The sequence below is a fragment of the Canis lupus genome, chromosome 15, assembly GCF_048164855.1.
Source record: "Canis lupus baileyi chromosome 15, mCanLup2.hap1, whole genome shotgun sequence".
Classification (NCBI taxonomy): domain Eukaryota; kingdom Metazoa; phylum Chordata; class Mammalia; order Carnivora; family Canidae; genus Canis; species Canis lupus.
The window spans coordinates 53376202-53397496 of record NC_132852.1 but is presented as its reverse complement, the minus strand read 5'-3'; the positions used below and the strand labels follow the sequence as shown (position 1 = coordinate 53397496).

Below are 21295 nucleotides of genomic sequence, written 5' to 3'. Positions count from 1 at the left end.
TCTTCACAGAGTCCCAAGACGCCTGATGTCTGTTTCTGTCCGTTCTCAAAACAGGCAAAAATGAGAAAATTAAATCAGAAACAGTGTTCATCTCTGCACCTAGGGAAGACAAGACTTTTTACTTTATTAAAGAGAAAACTTAATTCCCAAGGTGGTTTATCTTCTTTTTCTTCGGAGGAGGCTCTGATTCTCAGACCTACATTACTACATGCCCCATTTCTAACATTTCCTCAACAAACGAATTTGTTGCCAAAACAACTGCTAAAAAGCTTAGCTTTTTTGGTTCTTGCTACATATATATAGAGAGGACTTGTGATGCCCAACAAGTACTCAATAAATACTCAATAAATTACTTTAAGTAGAATAGAGGCACAGTCCAATCTGATTACCCTGGCAGTGGGAAATGGATAAGGACAGACTGGAAGCCTGGAGAGCAATAAGAACTTTACAGTAGTCTAGAGATCCTGAAGATTTCAGCTTACAGCCCACAATATGATTTAGGGGATGCATTGTGTTTCTTTTTATTGAAGTACAGTGTACATGCAGAAGAGTACACAAAAATGCGCTGCTTGTTGAATTTTCTATGTTTATGTATTTTTCAGTTCATCAACAAGGTTGTATGATTTATTGTTTTTTTTTTCCCTTGCCCAGATAATTTTTATGGTGGGACGAGGATATCTTTCTCCAGATCTCAGTAAGGTACGGAGTAACTGTCCAAAAGCCATGAAGAGATTGATGGCAGAGTGCCTAAAAAAGAAAAGAGATGAGAGGCCACTCTTTCCCCAAGTAAGAAGCTTTATGTTACCTAAGAGGATAGGCTAATACTCAGATGTAGATTTTTAAATAGTTTCTAGAGCATACAGTTTGTATTTTGTGAATTTGGATTCCATGTGATTATGTGCAGGCAGCAGATAAGTAATCACATAAAGATGATTTTATGAATTTGAATGGTGGTACGTCTAGAAATTTGGAATCTCAGTACAAAATATTAAGAAAGACTTTGATTTTGTCTAGCAGTTCTCAGACGTTTTTGGTCTCACAATCCATTTACACACTTAAAAATTATTGAAAACCCCCAAAGAACTTTTGTTTATATAAGTAATAATTGCCATTTTAGAAATTGAAACTAAGTTTTAAAAATATTTATAAGTTTAATTAAACATAATAAAACCATTACATGTTAAATAACACTTTTGTAAAACAACTGTATTTTCCCAGACAACAGAATTAATGAAAAGAATGGCATCGTTTTACCTTTTTTGCAAATCTCTGCAAAAAAAAGACATCTGGATTCTCTGCATTTGTGATGTTGCAATATTTTGCATGATGTAGCCTCTGAAAACTCCACTTACACTTGCAAAATAATGACAGTAAAAAGGCAATAATACCTTGCTGTTATTATGAACATAGTTTTTCTACATATTACACTTTGAGAACTGCTGCTTCAGTTCCTCCTGGTGGTAAAACATTCCCAGCTTCCCTTTAATACTGAGTCTGAAAAAAAAAAAAAAAAAAAAAACACTGAGTCTGTTGGAGGAGCATTTTCAAATAGGGCAAAAAGTGCCACCTATTGGCACTGTCTGCCTTTCTCTGATTCTTGGAAAATTACCATCGCTTTTTATCTTTTCATGGCATAAGGCTAAAGCCCTTACGTTAACAATCTTTAATAAGCCTCACAAACTGCAACTAAGTACATGAAGAAGCTGAGAAAGTTTCGATATGGAAGATATTGTAATATAAATTCAGTTTTTTGTGATGCTCAGGAAGTTCTGATAGCGCTGTATAAACAAGTCTTGATAAATCAGTACAATTTTCAGAGGGGTAGGACTGACTCTGTAATTACTAGCTACCATAATTACTGAGTTGGTCTTTCTTGAACCTTATTATGCTTTTAAATACCCACTCCTAGCTGAATCTCCTAAGACAAAAGTCACTGTTACAGGAATACATGAATCTGTTATTCCCATCTAACACATTAAAGATTGAATTTGTGTTTTAACAAGTCTCTAAGGGGCTATCTCAGAGTGGGTAGATACATGTTTTACATATTAGAATTCTAAGTTACTATTTCTTCGAGGAAGAGTTGTTTTTTTGTTTTTTTTTTTCAACCCAGAAAACTGCTGGTTGTTTAAAACTATCAAAGTAAAAGGACCAGTGTTGTTGGCCAATATCAGCAGGACTCTGGTATCACATTCTGTTTTCATAGTCCAGGTACTAGAGTTTCCTGTTTAACATGCTTGATGTATATTAATAATGTAAATTATATCCACAGGCCCACTTTTTTATTTTAAGATTTTATTTTTTTAAGTAATCTCTACACCCAGATTTGGGCTCAAACTTACAACCCCAAGATAAGAGTTGCACACCCTATCAACTGAGCCAGCCAGGCAGCCCTTATAGTCCTTCTTTTTAAGTGGTATTAAAGGGGACAAAATGTTTATACTTCTAAATATAAATTCTTTGTGTGGTATCTGAAAATGAAATGGATATCTGAATTTTTCAGATTGCTGAGGATGCTCGTTTTAAGTATTATTTTTAACTTTTCATTACAAGATCTCTTTTCACACTACACAGAAACACAAATTTCAGATGGCTAAAGATTTATATATGTGAAAAACATAACTATAAGAAGTCATTTTTATTGACCTTCAGGTAGGAAAGGCTTTCCTAATAATAATAAGCAAGAAGCGAAAATCCAGAAATGATAAAGGAAAGATCAGCAAGTCTGACCACCTTAAAAGTTTTTAAAATTCTGTGTAATAAAAATACTATTGAAAAGTAAACACAAAAAATAATTATAGCATGTATAACAAAGCATAAATACTGGTATTATGTAAAGGCCTCCTACAAATCAATAAGTAAAAAAGATAACAGAAAATGAGCAAAGCATATGAACTGGTGATTCACACAGAAATACAAATGGTGAATGAGCTTAGGATGTTAAAAGTTCTGAGACAGTCAATAAAATGCAGAGTAACAGTGAAACACGTTTTGATTTTCTCTCTCAGATTGGCAGTATCCAGCATTGGGAACCGTGTTGGGAAGTAAGAAGGGCCGGGCCCTCCTTATAAATTTTTTAACAGTATTGTTGGGATTGTAAATTGGTTTGGTCTCTTCAAAGGACTTGGTACAATTCATAAACTCCAAATATATATACATTTTGCTCTGGTAATTCCACTCTTAAAAACGTATACTACAGAACCTGCTTCCACAAGTGCTCAGATACATACGAGAATGCTTACCATAATAGGAAAAATTAAAGACATAGAGATCAAGGTAGCTCTCTAGATGGCATGGAAGTTAGCGAGGGGAAAGAAAAGCAACACAGAAAAATATGTGTAGTATGATACCACTTGGATGGTGGTGAGGGTGGGGATGGGCTCTGTTTTCATATGTGCATGTTTATGCATAGGAAAGGTCCAGAAGAAAGTATAGACTCTTTAACAGTGGTTACCCCTGGAAGGTAGGACTTATACTTTTTCTGTATTATTTGAATTTTTATTTGTGTGTTATGCTTGTAATTGAAGATGTTTTGTAACATTGCTTCTTTGCCTTATACTAATCATAGAGATTACAGTTTAACTTTTTAAAAAGTTTTGGTAGCTCAGAAACATAATAATAGTAATGGCTGCTAAAGTTTTATTGAGTTCTTACTATATGCCAGGCATTGTGCCAAGCCTACACGTATGTCTCATGATTATGAACATCCATTTTACTGTCTGCCTTCAAGAGTCATAACCCGTTTCTCTGTACCTTAAACTATGTGGAGTTTCTACGTTTTGTGTGTTGGTGTCTATTTGTCGTTTGCCTGTCTTTTCCACTCTTGGATTGTCACCTGTCACTTCTCACTCCTATGCCACTAGCAGTGTGGGTCATCAGGTCCTACTTTTAATTATGTTGTGGAAGACATTCCCCCATTACTAAGTTTCTTAAAGAATGAGTTGCTCTGATGATTGTGTTTGTGAAGTCACCCACTGCTTTACTGATTGATGCTTCATCTTCTTCCCAAAAGGGACTGCGGTCTGGGAGAAATAGGTATATAATCGGTTTAAAACTCAGGGCAGCCCCCGTGGCGCAGCGGTTTAGCGCCGCCTGCAGCCCAGGGCGTGATCCTGGAGACCCAGGATCGAGTCCCACGTCGGGCTCCCTGCATGGTGCCTGCTGCTCCCTCTGCCTGTGTCTCTGCCTCTCTCTCTAGCTGTGTCTCTATGAATAAATAAATAAAAAATATTTAAAAAAAAAAAAAACTTATTATTATTTACTGTTCCAAGGCTGGCAAATGATCTAAAATGTAAATAAAAGCTAACTATAGGTTATTTTCCCCATTCATTTTACAAGATTAAAATTATAGGAGTTTGGTCGTTCTCTTTTCTTTGTAAGGAAAAATACCAGTTTCTTAAGTATTTTTTCAGGCATTTAGGATAAACCAAAAACAATGTAAGATTTCAGGTGCTTTCTTGTAAAGTATGATGGGGATTTTAAAGATTAATAACACCTAGATTTTCATTCTACCTTTTTTCTTTTTTTCCTTTTCCTTTTTTAGATTCTCGCCTCTATTGAGCTGCTGGCCCGCTCATTGCCAAAAATTCACCGCAGTGCATCAGAACCCTCCTTGAATCGGGCTGGCTTCCAAACAGAGGATTTTAGTCTCTATGCTTGCGCTTCTCCAAAAACACCCATCCAGGCAGGGGGATACGGTGCGTTTCCTGTCCACTGAAACAAATTAGAGTGTGCGAGTATAGGGCATAGGGACCATGGAATAAAAATATGTTTGTTTATATATTTGCTAAATTGAATAAGATCTTTTTTAAAAACGATGAGCCAAAGAATGAATAGGTTTTTAAAGACTAGGTATCATTATTTCCAAATCTAAAATGTAAATTTAGCATTGGATTTTCAGCATCCAAGCATTTTATAAAATGCACAAGACATGGCTGAACATTTGTAGTACCTCTTTCAGAGGCTTTACTTCCTGTTCCACATCTGTTTATGGGCTTATTCTAATTATTAAACTTCATTTAAACTTTTCTCATGCACCTTTTGTTGTTGGCTATCACATGTCCAAGGGAGTCCCAAGAACAGCACCACTCCTGTGCATGGATTTGCAGGTGGACGGTGACAGTAGATTAGCCTGTGTTAGGCAAGGCAATCCAAACAGATCTAATTAAAAACTTATGAGAGTTGAATAAGTTATTTTTATTCTTAATATTATTTTCTATAACTTTTTATTATAATTTGGAAAATATGGATGTCCTTTATTCCTCAAAGCAGTAGACTGAATTTCTTTTTACAAATTACAAGTGCAGGTAACCAAAGATATTGCTTAGGAATGACATATTTGACATGAGTAATATGGTTGAACTTTGGATTTTTAGTGACGAATGTTAAAAATTGGAGTTCTTTTTAAATAATATTTTCCCATACATTAAGGATGTCTTATACACATAGAAGTTGAATTTCTTTACAGATGCATTGTTTCCTCCTCCCCCAGAAAAGCTTCATAGAATTCTGTGAGAAGTTTGGGGTTTGTTTGTTTAGATACCTTTAGTTACCAAACAACCAAGTAGTGGACTTCTTAAAAATTATTATTACTTTAGATTGTACATACCTCTCATGATACCTGTTTTAACAATCACCTTATCCATGTGTCATAAAATTCTTGTGCTCCTTATATTCTTTGCCCAGCAGGGTTCTTATGAATGAATGCTATTCTTTTTTTTTTTTTTTCTGTAGCCTATGTAGCCTACTGTGTGAAGTATTTATTAGTGCTAATATTTACCTTTTCTTGTGTAGAAAATGACTGTACTGTGGCAGTCAGTATACTCTTACTATGAGCCAGAATCTTACTGGGAATCAAAAGTGAAAGGAGCAGTATCACTGTCATCTTACCAAAGAAATTATCATGTCTACTTCAGAGTCAGCACCAAAAGCCAGCCACTTAAATACATTTTCATTTATTTAATTTAGAACTGTGGTGATTTTTAAATATAACTGGTGGTTCGGGGCTATACAGGCACATAGACAACATCTGTGTTTAATATCATCCTTTGAAGCCAATAAGAAAATTGGGAAGACTTTAGTGATAATTTAGTTTTTAAATATCACAAATAAGTTTTTAAAATACTTTATTAATTTGAATGGATGAGATTTCATACAGGAAAACTAGTCAGTGAGAAGAAGCATGGCATACCTTTTGCCTCTCATTTGGGTAGTTTGAAATAAGTAATGCCATTCATGTTGCTCAAAATTGATTCATGCCTTTCAATTAGGCAAGAGTAGTGGAAAAGAACCTCTCTCGTGTTTTCAAAAATAAGAAAGAGAAAGGCATGAAAGAATGGAACCTGTTGGAAAAAAGATTCTAAATTAGTGCAGGATTTCTAAATCCTCTAGTGATATTAAAGATATGATAGTAATTACTAAATAGAGTTTTGTCCATTACGAATTGAATAGCAAGCATGTAGCTAACAAAGTTTTTACATTGGTCACTGGAATGCACAAAGGTTTGGACATTCTAAGGCACAAGAGTCAAAGGATCTTTTTACTGATCGAACTCTTTCTATAGTTCCTCAGTATACTTCACTCGTATTGTCCTTTCTTTGCTCACTCCTTTTTTCTGCCCCTACAATTCCCCACACGGACCACTGCCAACCCCCCACTCTCTGCATTTGACTCTTTTCAGTCTCCTTTGCAGAAGGCATTGCTGGGCTCTTAGAATCTTAGAACAGCTCAGAAATTCCTTTATGCCACCTAGCAGTTTTCTTTCCAAACTGAGCTCACTAGGAGTGTTGGTGGAAGGACATGAGCAGTCTGGTAGGGCAAGATGTTCATTAAGTAACATGGATGCAGAGAAGTAGGGAGCATATTCTAGACATACGGTAGTCTCCGTTTCTGTTGTTTGTTTTATACTGCATTTTAGATATATTCTCCAAATAAAAATATCATTTTCCTAACCATATGTAGAGTTAACCTTTCTGACTACGTAATTGAAACAGAAAGACGTTCATTCTCTTATGACTGATTGCTTTTATTCCTAAAACCTCAGCCCACAGATTTTTTTTATTAAAGTTGATTTCCTTTTTCAGCAGGCACCCTTTTTTGTAAAATTTGTTTTATAGTTTAGAAGTTTTACTGGTCAGTGACGGGAACTAAGATTTTTCTTCTTGATTTTAAGTAGTTTAGGGATCACAGCACATAAATGCTTTAGGTTATTTTCAGGTATTAAATGTTGTATTAGCCATTTACATTCTAAGCATTAGTTAAAATCATTCTCTTTAAATAGTGACTAACACACCAGCTTAAATGGCCTCTCTCAAGTGAGTCCCTCAATTTAAGGAAATGAGCTGCTTTTTTTTTTTTAATATTATGAAATGGGTACTTCAGACTAAAACACTGTCAGTTACAGTCCTATTAGATTGAGAATTATTAAGCATTTCTAGAGTACTTTTTATTTTACTCCATATTTCATCGCTCCTGTGGTAATTTCTCTTAAAATTTAAGAAGTCCAGTGTGTCTGAGCCAGAATGTTTGTCATATTTTTGAAACTTCGTAAAAGGTCACCACAAAGAAAGAATGAGAATTACTCTGGTTTCAAATGAATGCCCCCCTACATCTAAAACAGTGATCGATTTCTGTGCAAATTGATTTTTCACAGCATATTTTATCTTGAAGAAGTATATAGCAAATTACATGTATAATAGCCACTGAAATACATTCAATTCAGGAATAAAAGGTAATTATGTAATATCTTAAAACTAGTTAGTAAAATCCTTAGATTTCAAATAAACGAATCTTAATATTTGAGTTATTCTAAATCACAGGGCCTTCCCAAATGTTCTCTACCTTAATCTTAAATAAAGTCAAATGGAAAACAGAACTTAGGTTATTCTCAACCAGAAAGGTTAAAAAAAATTTTTTTTTTTCATTTTGGCCTCTGATTTTTCAGGCAATAATTAACATACCAAAATTTTCAAAAAGTCATGTAGTATCCTGGATATTTCACTTCAAGTAATTCTTACCTCAAATAAAATAGGATAGGAAGTGGAATGATAGAGATTTCTGGATATGCAAGAAGGAGTATGCCTTTTTCCCCAAAAGCAGATCCATTGCCTGTTATGCCCATCTTTCCTTAAATTTCTCCGTGATTTCAGGACATATATAGAAAGAGTTTTATTTTATTGATCCATAAACTCTTGAGTTCTTTTTGTCTTTTTTTATTCCTGGATCTAAAGTCTGCTTATGAAATAATAACTGCATTCCGTTAGAAGCAGTAGACAATGGTAAGATGGTCTTCAGTGTTTGCTTTATTAGTATCTGATTTGGAGTTTGTTGGTACGAGTTTGTACTTTGGGAGACTGTTTTGTGATTTTTTTTTTTTAAAGGCTAACCTTTTAAGTTTGTAGAGTAGAACACTGTTCAAAGTGGGATGTCTAATTATCATAATTGGAAGCACATGATGATTTTTTAAAGTTATTTTTTAATGTGGTATATAAGATCTGACATAGAATTTTATCACTTTTGATATTCTCACTTAATAGATTAAAGTCTAGCCATATTTTAAAAACTGGAAGATTTTTTTTAAAAAATAAAGATTTGCAAGTAAATCCTATTTTCACATTGACTTCCTTTAATGAGATTCAGATTCTGCAGGATACAGAGACTACTAATTAGAATGTTGAAAATTACCTTAAAGAAATATATGAAAATACTAGAAAAAATAGCAACCTTCAAGCCACAGTGTACTTAAACCATAAGCAAAGGTAGTGTGAATGTTTATAGATTTCTAGTCTCTGTTCACAAAATAGTCTTCTGTGGTTATATTCTTCATACTTGGCTCTCTGTGGTCTTAGTGACTTGGCTTTTTTTTTTTTTTTTTTTTTTTTTTAATCAATGCCATACTCCCTCCCTAGTCTTAACTTTAAATATGAGGTAATGATTCTTTTATCCTTCCTTGATCTTTTGACTCACAATACTGTGGTTACTTGCTTGGTGAAAGGAATCCTTAAATAGAAAAGAGATAGTATCACCATCTGCAATCCAATTAGTATTAATACTCAGAGTGGGAAAATAAATTATTATTGAAAATTATTTCAGGGTATATTCATTGTTAAGACCACCCCCACCCCCAGACTTGCATCGTAACAGTGCCATTTTCTAGCTGTGAGATATCAGGCAAATTACTCCACCATTCTAAACCCACGCTTGCTCCTTTGTAAGTTTAGAGAAGTAATAGCACTTGCCTTATAGTGATTATGAGGCTTAGATGCAAATATATATAAAGCATTCAGTGAGGCACCTGGCGTATAACAGGTACTCAGATGGTTGCTAATATTATCAGCCTGTGATCTGGGGGTTCAGTCAGCCAGTCATTAGCAATCTGTTGTTGTTGGGGGAGGACATACCAGTGTCCTGTAGTAGCCAGTTGGCAGTCAGAGAGTGGACAGGTCACTCCTAGATGAAATCCTGTGTTGGTGTCAGTGACTGCTTGGACTTGCATCATTATAATAATGGAAATGAGTTGATAATTGGGGGAAAGTCTTCAACAAATCAACCTTACTATTTTACAATCCATATCTGAGAAATTTTGTTCATTGGAATGGTTTTTCAGCTTGATTAGAACCATAGCATGTCAAATCCAAATGGGAAATTACCTGTAGACTCAATATTTAATTGGCAAAACTGAAGCATAGTCTATATACTATAAATTATCTTCTTTTATGGATTTCGGCCATTTTTGCTTTTAAATCAGTGATGATGTTGCTAGCTTTGTAATAGTTAGCGAGTCCCCTTTCAGTGAGGTTTCAGTGAGGCTTTTCTAGATCTCTTGGTTATTTGAGATAACTTTTTTAAAATTAGCTCTTGTCCTCCCTCTACAGGAGAATTTGCAGCCTTCAAGTAGCCACACCATCATGGCAACAACTACTCTTATTTCTTAAGTCTTGTGTTCGTACAATTTGTTAACATCAAAACACAGTTCTGTTCCTCAAATCTTTTTTTAAAGATACAGAATTTTCAATGCATAAGCTGGTGTGGAACAGAATGGAATTTCCCATCCAACAAAAGAGGGAAGAATGTTTTAGGAACCAGAATTCTCTGCTGCCAGTGTTTCTTCTTCAACACAAATACCACGTGCATACAAGTCTGCCCACTCCCAGGAAGGAAGAGGAGAGCCTGAGTTCTGACCTTTTGATGGTCAGGCATGATGGAAAGAAACTGCTGCTACAGCTTGGGAGATTGGCTGTGGAGAGCCTGCCCGTCAGCTCTGCCCTTCTAACCGCCAGATGAGTGTGTGGCTGGTCACCTGACAGGGCAGCTGCAATCGCCAAGCATCGTTCTCTTTCCTGTCCTGGGATTTTGTCGTGGAGCTCTTTCCCCCTAGTCACCACCGGTTCATTTCTGAGGGATGGAACAAAAATGCAGCATGGCCTTTCTGTGTGGTGCATGTCCGGTCTTTGACAAATTTTTATCAAGTGAAGCTCTTGTATTTAAATGGAGAATGAGAGGCGAGGGGGGGGGATCACGTTTTGGTGTAGGGGCAAAGGGAATGCTGCATCTTTTTCCTGACCCACTGGGTTTCTGGCCTTTGTTTCCTTGCTCACTGAGGGTGTCTGCCTATAACCACGCAGGCTGGAAAGTGCTGGCACACATTGCCTTCTCTTCTCACTGGGTCCAGCAATGAAGACAAGTGTTGGGGATTTTTTTTTTGCCCTCCACAATGTAGCAAGTTCTCAGGAAAATACAGTTAATATCTTCCTCCTAAGCTCTTCCAGTCATCAAGTACTTATGTGGCTACTTTGTCCAGGGCACAAAATGCCATGGCGGTATCCAATTAAAAGCCTACAAAACTGCTTGATAACAGTTTTGAATGTGTGAGACATTTATGTAATTTAAATGTAAGGTACAAGTTTTAATTTCTGAGTTTCTCTATTATATTTTTATTAAAAAGAAAATAATTTTCAGATTTAATTGAATTGGAATAAAATAATACTTCCCACCAGAATTATATATCCTGGAAAATTGTATTTTTGTTATATAAACAACTTTTAAAGAAAGATCATTATCCTTTTCTCTACCTAAATATGGGGAGTCTTAGCATAATGACAGATATTTATAATTTTTAAATTAATGGTACTTGCTGGATCCACACTAACATCTTTGCTAATATCTCATGTTTTCCTCCAACTTACTCCTACACTACATCCTCCATCCTCTTTCCAGTCTTTTATCTAGAATATGCAACCTAAAATAAAAATGGTGGTGTCTCCATTCATTCTCCTTCTTCCTTTTTCCCCCAAGCCTGGTCTTCAAAAGGTTGAGTAATGTGGCAGCTGAGTTCCCCGGGTAGAGAATAGTGCAATTTTATTTTTATTTTTATTTTTTAGAATAGCGCAATTTTAGTGTATTGGGTCTGAGGAAGGGTGTTTAGAACCTAACATCAGTTGTTTTTATAGAAAGAGCTGCTGTGCAGGTATTAAAAACGTCATTCTTTTTCTTTGCATAAGTGGAAATTAGAACCCAGTTATAGCTTCATTGGCCTTTACTAAAGGGTGGCATAAATTGCAGTAGTCACAAAGAAAGTGACTCTGGATGTATTAATGGCAAATTAATGACAAATACCTCCCTCATCATGAGTCTATAGAATCTCTTGCCAGGATTTAGGAATGTAAATCAAATCAAATGTACTTACCCCAACCAAGCAATGTAGCCAAGGACCTTAAAGATACTAGACAGAACCTATAAAATAAATCAGGGAATTAGAAGTTGTTTTTTAAAAATCTCAAATTGTAACTGACCCCACTATCTTTTAGCCAATTAAGCTCACTGCTGTTCGATGCTTTTTGCTAAAATAACTGTATCCAGAGAAAAGCCTACTGAAAATTCTACAGGCTTGTGAAAGATTATCCTAGTAAAATGGAAAACATCCTAAAGTTGTTAGAGTTTGAAAAGCAGTGTGTTCTTAAGTCCTACATGAGCAGAGACAATTCAGAAATTGCAAAGATTCATGCTGATTGGAAGAGCATCTTGTGTGCATAATGCTGCTTCTCTTTTAAAAGCATCTTTTTACATATGTCCCCATACATGCTTTTAAACTGGTGGTTTTGTTCCCTTTACCAAGATTGGAGAGAGCTCGGTTTGAAAAGCAGCGTGTCCTGGGGAGCAGCTGGCCGCTTGGCTGCAGGACACCTCCACCCCCACCCAAGGGGCAGAGGCCAGCACAGGCAGGGGTAGAGGATGACGGAGGGGAGCATAGCATTGGAAAGGTGACACATTGTTTTCTTCCATCCTCTTTAGAAGAGATTGCTCTCCCTTGAAAGCAGGGAACAGACTTGGTCTCAAATGAAGCTGTGTCCAGCCAGAAGCCAGGCTCAGGGTATTCTTGGGAGATTTTTATAGAGCCCTTAAAAAATAAAAATAAAATTTTAGTATTTCTTATCCCCTTTTTTCCATCAAGTAGTTTTTTCTCTAGTTTACAAATGACATGATAAAGGGGTTTCCTCTTATTTTTTTGATGTTTAGACTACAGATAGACTTGTTGAGCTCCTAAGAAGATACAAGGAAGAACTCCTTGTTTGTGCAAAGCACTTTATGAGTCATTTGTATAGATAGAGTGTGGCTGGATCACTGACTGTCCTGAAAGATTGTAGTTGCCTGTCTTTTCCGTAAAGTGGCTGCAGTGCCTTCTATGGTGTATTTTATTTTGGGTAAGAAGAGGTGAAGCCTTCTGAAGAATTTGAGAGCAAACACAGAAGATTGTTTCAGAATATGTAGTATTCCTGATGGACTTTTTTTTTTTTTTTTATAAATTTTTATTTATTTATGATAGTCACAGAGAGAGAGAGAGAGAGAGAGGCAGAGACACAGGCAGAGGGAGAAGCAGGCTCCATGCACCAGGAGCCCGACGTGGGATTCGATCCCGGGTCTCCAGGATCGCACCCTGGGCCAAAGGCAGGCGCCAAACCGCTGCGCCACCCAGGGATCCCCCTGATGGACTTTTTTGTCATCAAACTAGAGTCTAGGGTCTAGACTTTTGCCGCTGAAATAACATTGACCAAAAAGTAGTTTATAAAAGGGATTTGTGAATAGAAAATCCGGTGTGATCATCTGTACTTCACTGCACCTTTAAAGAAGATTCTATCTGTCAAATTCTGGTTCCTGAACATCCAGTCCCTGGTTGCACTTACGATCTTGTAGGATATGCTGGGGCATCCTAGGAGATAAAATGCCGTATGATACATACATATTATATTTTTGTTGCTGTTAGAAGAGAAAGAGCATGACATAGTTATAAAGAGGTGATGGAGACTTGAGCAGTGTCCACTGGAAACTGTAAATATTTCCTCAATTCTCCTTTGGTGCAGTTCCAGCTCTCTGAGCACACAAGGCTCTCCTCCAGTCAGCTGGGAGTGCTGCACAGGACCCCCCAGGCACCTCTCCCCAGCCTAGGGTCCACCCCATCTGGCGTCAGCTTGAAGCACACTGCAGGGTTCGGGTGACCTCTTCAAAAAACTACCTCCTCAGGATGAGGTAATGAATAGTTATTTATTTTAAAATATGAAAAGTCAGGAGCTCTAGAACATGAAGATGATTTAAGATTTTAACTTTGGCGTGTCCTTGTTATTTGAGCACTCTCATTCGGTCCTAAAGGGCATTGTGCGTTTCGGCAGTAATAACTGAAAAATGGAGCTCTGAGTTTCTGAATGTTGTTGCAAGTGGTGCCAGCATCTGTTTCGGGGTATGTTTCAGAATCTTCACCTTAAGTCAGTTGCATGAAATTAAGTAGTTACAGTAACAGTTCACTAACAGTGGTACAATTTTAATTTTCAGTAGGCTTGGCAAGATAATACATCTTCATGATGAGTTAGCCACAACTTCATCACATGTACAGATACTTCTATTGAGAGACTGCCCAGCTAAAAAGATAGATGATTCCCCATGATTCTCTTCTTTGTCTAAGGTTGGCAGTTTTAGCACTAGAAAATCAGTACCTTGGGACTAGCAGATTTCAACCAATAGGCTATTAAAAAAAAAAAAAAAAAGTAACCATACATGGAAAGTTTACTGAGTATAAACAGCAAATAGCTTACAGGTCATACGTTGACATGGTGTAGGTGAGGCTCTAGAAAAATACCTTGACAATTTGCCAAATGATCTTTACTGTGCCTTCACGATGCAATAAAAAATTTTTAAAAAAAAGCTAAAATTTTAGCAGAAATCAGTGATTTGTGAAGAGAGCAGCCACTCTAGTCCAACTCAGCTGTGTTAATATTTTTTAGAGCGCAATTTAGACTGCAGAGACATGCACTAAAGGGTTTATAGCCAAAATCATTTAAAAAATGAGAAAACACAGGTAAATTTTCAGTGAACAAAATTATTTTTTTAAAGCACATAATCCCTAGTAGAGTCAGATATATTTATCACATAGAGCAACTAGGTTGAAAATTATAGTTCAGTGACATTTCTAGAGAAACTTTTTCTACTCCATAGGTTCTTCAAAGCATGGAACTTTTATATAACAGAAATGTTGGACAGACATTTTAAGGAATTGGTGTAGTTTGGGCGTCAGAAGTGCTATATGCTGGGCAGCAAACACTTCTCAAGCGTAAGAAGGAGGAAGCTAACATAGAGGACAGGAATTGAATTTATCAGTTTCCAGAGTACTGCTGCCAACCCAAACAGTGATTTTTCAGATTTTAAAATGTAAACTTGCCTCCCAGGACATGTTTGCAAATTATGTGGAACTGTCCTGCTGGTGTTCAGGGTGCTGTAGGAACCAGGTGGGTGGGGGGACCCCTTTTCAGGGGGGCATTGGAATAGTTAATGACATGGCTGGTGGGCGTGAATTAGACACACATCATGGTGTGCTTTTTGTACCTTGCATTTCTTGCCACCCCCAGGTAAAGGTAGTGCACTGTCCAGCAAGTTCCCGGATGTTTTACTAAGTTGTATTACTGATGGCCATAGGTTGTTGAGCACCCAAGGAGTGCAGTAGCATCTCTGCCTGATTTGTATATTGGCCAGGGGAGAATGAAGTGGCCAGTATTGCTAGGTCTGGTAAAATTGAAAATACTGGTAAGGTTTTTGTTTCATCAGCACACTAGAGAGTAAGCTTTGTTTTGTCTTAGTTCTCCTAGGCTCATATCTTTTCAGATAACTTATTTTCACTTCTCTTCAAGCAAAGACATTGAAACTGAAATTTAGTCCTAAATTTTGCCAGTGGCAGAAAGGGTAATTAACAGTTTCTATCGGGATTTTTAAGGTAGACGAGGACAGAAACATGAAGTCTTAAAATATTTAAGATAACACTGCCTCAACGTGCACAGGGATGGTTCATCCTCACCTCAAAGTGATTAAGTAGATCTTTTATTTCAACATCCACAACTCTCAAGCTGTTAATATTTTAATCCTTTTTTATTTAAATTTTTTTTACCCTTTGACTCCCTTTACCCAACTGTTTAGTTTTAGTAATTACTAAATTAGTTTTATTAAAATGTTTAATTTTATTAAAATGTATAATTTTATTTAACAAAATTCTGTTTTGACTAATTACAGTGATGTAACCAGTTATGCATGAGGACACAGCCAATGTATCTGGGGTGTGTGTGTGTGTGTGTGTGTGTGTGTGATGAGTTTGTTTTCTAAGAATTTTGTAGATTGAAGTACTCTTGGCAAACAACTGAAATGTTTATTTGTGTTAGTATCAAAAACAAGATTTGTGCAAACCATCTGCCTCTCCGGCAGGCTGAGCGTCTTGTCCAGCACTCCCGAGCAGCTGGCTCTCGTCACAGGCTGTAGGGAATTGGGCAGGAAGTTGGCTGAAGAGATGCAGCAGGGGAAGGGCTTCATTTACAGGGGTGCGTTGTGGATGGGGGTTCTAAGTTGCTTATTAGTACCAGCTTTGTGTTGAAAATTATTCTGTGTTGCATTTGTGTGTTAAGCCTTTTTTAACCCACATGTATCTTGGTGGAATAAACTTCAGATTAGCATAAACAGCAAAGCTTACAGAGTAGGCACAAATGTAGAGAAAGTGGACCAAAATGGGCTGGGGTGGGGGGTGTGGGAGTAAGTCTGGGGCTAGGGAAGAACTGATGTGATGGTGGGAAATAAACTATAATTACCTGAAATAAATGTAAGAGTGCAATAAGTGTGCTTTTTATTCTAAGCTGTGAACAGTTTAAAAAACGAACATTCCTTCCTAATACATTTGTGTATGTTCCATAGCTGATTAAAACCAGCTATGTAAACATAGAATCCCTTTTTATTCTTGTTAATTACCAACATGAGTGGCTAAACTTTATGTCTTATTTATCTTCATGTTACATTAGTTTACATACGGGAGTGTGCGTGCGTGCATGTCTGTCCACGTGTGTGTGTGTGCGCGCGCGTGCGCTGTACCCTTTCCCTCCTTCATCTGGAAATGAATTCAATGGGTCCTCTTGTTCTTCCTTTGGCCGTGCCACAGATTATGGTCTTGACTTGGCCTTCATGATCCTGCCTGATTTCAAGGACTCTTATCACAGTGATACGTTTTTGTGGTGATCTCCTCTGTTGGTTGTACACTCGGACCCTTCCTCACTCAGCGGTTGCCGCCTTAGGAGCCCACAGCTGATCAGGGGCTCAAATCTGACCATTCCTCAATATAGGTCCCTTTGAATTCTAGTTCAGTACTTAGGATTGCTCTTTGGTTTAAACCAAGAAAAAAGGAAAACACCCTCCCCCCATTTTCATTTACTTCTTGGTTTGAGGACAATTCTTCTGTAAGGGAGAGGAAAGGGAAATCCTTCATGTTTTAACCACAGTGAATTAATGTCTCCTGGTTTCCCACTCCAAACCTAATGGCAATTCACATATATACATTCCTCTCTCTCTCTCGCTGCCAAAGGTTTGGGTTTAGTTCACTTCAGTTCCACTCGAGCATTGAAAAGATTCTCATGGAGTCTGGGGTGTGCCCAGTGAAAAAAAAAATGGGGACTTTTAAATTGTCCACAGACCTCTTTATACCTGCTTTGCAAAAATTACAATGGAGTAACTATTTTTAAAGCTTATTTTTCAATTCATAAAAAAAAAGACATTTATTTTCAGTCAAATGGATGATGTCTCCCTGTTGTCCCTTTCTTAACCCTCAATGTTTGCTTGAATCTTTTTTTTTTTTCCCCTTAATTCCTCCCCCTACCCACTTCTTGATACTTTGGTTCTTTCCTGCTCAGGTCCCTTCATTTGTACTTTGGAGTTTTTCTCATGTAAATTTGTACAATGGAAAATATTGTTCAGTTTGGATAGAAAGCATGGAGAATTAAAAAAAGATAGCTGAAATTCAGATTGAAGAGATTTATTTCTGTGTAAAGTTATTTAAAAACTCTGTATTATATAAAAGGCAAAAAGTTCTATGTACTTGATGTGAATATGCGAATACTGCTATAATAAAGATTGACTGCATGGAGAAGGCTTTATTAAGATTCTTCTTCTAGCACCATCACATTCAACAGTGTCAGTAGTCAGGATCCTGACAGTTCTTCCAGGCAACGTGGAGACGAGAAATCTGTTTCATATATGTCACTTACTGCTTTTTGGGTAGAAGTTACTTGTATGGAAAAAAAAAAATTTTTTTTTTAAATATTCTTTTAAGTTGTCGAGATGAGAGCCTGCTATGTTGTATGCACTCCTGTGGTGGGGACAGCCTTCTTTCCAGTGTTGGTGACGCCCTTCAAATTCTCTCTCCTGCTGTGACCTGACTGCACCCCTGCAGGGGGCTCAGCTCAAGTGTTTGCCCTAATTGAGTCACTGAAGGAGTCTTGTCTGAAGTTACCCTTAAAATTGTATCTTTCCACGCTTTTTTGACACAATTTCTAATACATTTGCTGTAGGAACACAGAATGTTCACAGACGTAAATATTTGAAACTGTGCACTTGTATTTTACACTTTTTTAAAAATGCTAGTTATCCCAATGAGTTGTGTCTGTGTGATTTCTGAAGTTTGAAAGAGCCCTAGAATAACTTCAAGCTATGTCAGATAACCGGGCAGTTTCTAGAAGAGGAGTAAACCCCTATTTTATTTATTTTCATTCATGAGAGACAGGCAGACACAGGCAGAGGGAGAAGCAGGCTCCCTCCAGGGAGCCTGATGTGGGACTCGATCCCGGGACTCCGGGATCATACCCTGAACCAAAGGCAGATGCTCAACCACTGAGCCACCCAGGCGCCCCAGGAGTAAATCATTTTAAAACTTCATCTGGAAACCATACATCCAAGAACAGGAAGGACAGAAAAGTCTTCAGGACAGCACATTATTTATTCTGAAATTTTGTCAGGAGCTGTGATAAAATCTGCTCCCTGGGTTCTACAGTCCTAGGCTCATAAAATGTGTGTGCAGAAGGAATCCTTAAGGACATTCTGGTCCAAGTCCCCTCACTGTCAGTCACTGACTGGGAATCCCCAGGGATGACTTCCTAGCTCATGTAGCCAAGACTCAGGACTGCTGTTTTCAACATCAGTTGTATGCGCTATGGATTTACCATACATAAGCAAAGTGTATATGAAATATACCTATTTATAATTGTTATGGTTGTAGTGGCTATAACAAAATATGGATAGAAATGAGTTGACTCCATGGCACTGAGTCCATAGCTGGAAACGAATGTGGCGCCAGGCATTCTCCACTCGCCCCTGCGCAGGTAAGTGACAAAAGGCAAGGGCCTAGCTGCTGAGGCAGGTGCGTTCCAGCCCAGGCTGCTCTGGTGTCCTCCGCTACCTACACTGGTCCCACTGACGCTTCCGAGGTGGTGGCAGTGGGCAACCAGGTCACCCTCTTCCACAGAACAGTCCTGGGGGCAAGCAGAGCCACGATGACTTCTGTACCTTCCTGGAACACGCACACAACCAGGTGTTCCTTATATCGTGCCTCCCCTGTTATTTGCACTCAAGGTTCCATAGGAAACAAAGTTTTAAGTGTTAAAATGTGAGGTTTGAGCTCTGTTGCCATGGGTAATTTCTTCACCACCTGCCTTTCCATTTGAGAGGGTAGGGCTCTGCTCGCCATCTGTCAGGCCACACCTAGCATTTATTTACTGGAGCACGAGACATTCTAAGTGTGTTGTTTGGCAGTGGAGACGGGCAGCACTGCATCTGCTGGAGTATGTTCACGTGCTTAGTCTGGGGCTTTTCCGTAAAAATCAGCCACAGATTCAAGGGTCACTATAAACTTAGCTTTTAAGTGGTCTAGCAACGAAGTAACGGTTGCTTCCATTTAGAGAGTATTTCCTTCGTAGCAGGTGTGGTTCTGAGGGCTTTACAGGCTAATAATGCATTTAATCTAATCCCTTTTACAAATCAGGAAGTTGAAGAGATCAAGTAAGTAATCTGCCCGAGAAGTCCCACCAAGTAAATGGTAAAGCAATGAGTCAGATCCAGCAAGTCAGACTCCAGAGCCTGGATTCTTTAAGCACTGTGCCAGATTTTCAAACTGCAGGTTGAGTCCTATTAGTGGGTAGTAGAATCCGTCTCAGGCATTTTGTAAGTAGACCAGAGTAAGAGAAAGTATCAGTGTGTATCACAGCTAAATACTGTTTCATGAAACTTTTGGATTATATACATACACAAAGGCATGGACTCTAGGTCAAAATGTAAAATTATTTGTGAGTAGGTCATGATCAGAGGTTTACATACGCTGTACGGACTCGGATAATCTGACTTGCCCAGAGCCAGCCAACCAGATCAGCTCTGAACCTCAACCCTACCTGTATGACTTGGTTGGGCAAGTCATCCATCTACAGCTCAGCATCCTTATCTATCGAAGGGGAAGAGGGGCGCCTGGGGGGCTCAGTTGGTTAAGCACCTGCCTTCAGCTCAGGTCATGATCCCGAGGTCCTGGGATCAAGCCCCAAATCAGGCTCCCTGCAGAGCAGGGAGCCTGCTTCTCCCTCTCCCTCTGCTTGTGCTGTCAAATACAATCTTTAAAATAAAAAAGTGGGAAGAATGTACACTTAATTAGAATTAACACATGCAAAGTGTTTACCACAGTACCAGGCCCATGTAAGCCCAGAGTTTTCTCTATTCGACTATATATAACCGTCAATCAAATATACTTAACATCTTTTTGGGGCCCTCTCCCACTTTATTTTCCCATAAGCTGTACAGCGGACCCTCGACCATGGGTTTGAGCTGTGCCGGTCCACTTATACATGACTGTTTTTGATAAATGTAGTACAGTCCTGTAGATGTATTTCCTGTTCCTTACGAATTGTTCTCTGGCTTTAAGAGAACTAAGTATATAATACATATAATGTACAAAACAGGTTGAGTCTCTGTGTATGTTCTCAATAAGGCTTCCAGTCAGCAGTAAGCTGTAAGGTTTTGGGGGGGAGCCAAAAGTGGTATCTGGACTTGCGACTGCTCGGGGCTGGCACCCCAAACTCTGGTGCTTCAAGTCAAATGTGACAGGATGGAGGTCGTCACCTGGAGAGAAGGCTGGAGACGACTCCCGCATCAGCTCAAATATGAAAAGGAGGATCCAGTATGTGGAGACCACACTGGCTGAGTTTAAAAAAGACTGCGGTTTTTAAAGTTACCTTTAATTCAAATCAAGCAACTCTGAAAGGTTTCTAAGGAAAAGAGCTAGCGGGATTATCCTACCTGAGTTCACAGTTGCAGTGAGTACACATGAGTAAAACGCTTTGTTGGCGGGAAGGAGACAACAAAACTTAGACCTAAAAAGTACAGGAAAGAGATGGCCTTTTAAAGATCTGCCCTATTTTCAGCTGAGCTGAGCGCGCTTACTCTTACCCACGTGAGTGAACACAAAACAGAGAAGTGTCTCCGCACCGCTGCACGGGGCCCGACTGCTGAGCTGGCAGTGGAGTGGGAGGACCTGTTCACGGTGCATCAACCTTGCTGTCACTGTGTCCATTGACACCTGAGGAGAACCAGTGGGGGCCTGGGAACCCAAGGATCAGGAAGCCCTGTTCAGAGCCTGCCAGAGGCTTCTCACTTGACATAAAACCTAAACCTGTGGCTATGACCTACCAACCTCATCTAGTCCCCATCGCCTCACCTGCTAGAACCCCACTGGACTTTGTGTTCCTCAGTGACCCTGGTCCCAACCTAGACCTTGGTTCTCACTGTTCCCTGTCCCCGAAGCACTCTCCCTTCCCCTTAGACCCTCACACAACTGGTTCCTCCCACTTGTTCAGGTCCCACCCACCCAAAAGATCAGTACCCGCCTCTCTCTAGCACATCACCCGTTACTTCCTTCAGGGCACTTAGTAAATCTCACTGTCTGTCTCCCCTTCCTAAACTCTAGGTTCCT

At 38.5% G+C, this 21295-nt stretch overlaps 1 protein-coding gene and 1 long non-coding RNA gene across 14 annotated transcripts in view; one reads left to right on the top strand and one right to left on the bottom strand.

Moving 5' to 3' along the window:
• The window catches only part of BRAF (B-Raf proto-oncogene, serine/threonine kinase), a 179272-nt gene extending 161835 nt beyond the window's left edge, over nucleotides 1-17437 (top strand). For 4 of the 7 annotated variants that reach the window (XM_072777443.1, XM_072777441.1, XM_072777444.1 and 1 more), the window contains 4 exons: nucleotides 652-786; nucleotides 3413-3463; nucleotides 4544-4697; nucleotides 9873-17437. In XM_072777443.1, coding sequence (XP_072633544.1) covers nucleotides 652-786; nucleotides 3413-3463; nucleotides 4544-4697; nucleotides 9873-9895 — 363 coding nt within the window. In that variant the 3' untranslated portion in view covers nucleotides 9896-17437. Of the gene's footprint in view, nucleotides 1-651; nucleotides 787-3412; nucleotides 3464-4543; nucleotides 5029-9872 lie in introns of those variants that run through there. The other 3 variants (XM_072777445.1, XM_072777442.1, XM_072777446.1) reach the window with 2 other exon arrangements.
• Nucleotides 570-11818, bottom strand: LOC140605236 (uncharacterized). 7 transcript variants are annotated; one of them, XR_012007943.1, is made up of 5 exons: nucleotides 8016-8849; nucleotides 6191-6341; nucleotides 4513-5131; nucleotides 1389-1494; nucleotides 570-747 (listed from the first exon to the last, which is right to left on the bottom strand). It is a non-coding gene; the product is annotated as an uncharacterized lncRNA (long non-coding RNA). The 7 variants fall into 7 exon arrangements; XR_012007945.1 differs by having other exon boundaries at nucleotides 5038-5131; XR_012007942.1 differs by having other exon boundaries at nucleotides 4513-6341.
• Nucleotides 17438-21295: the final 3858 nt, after the last annotated feature.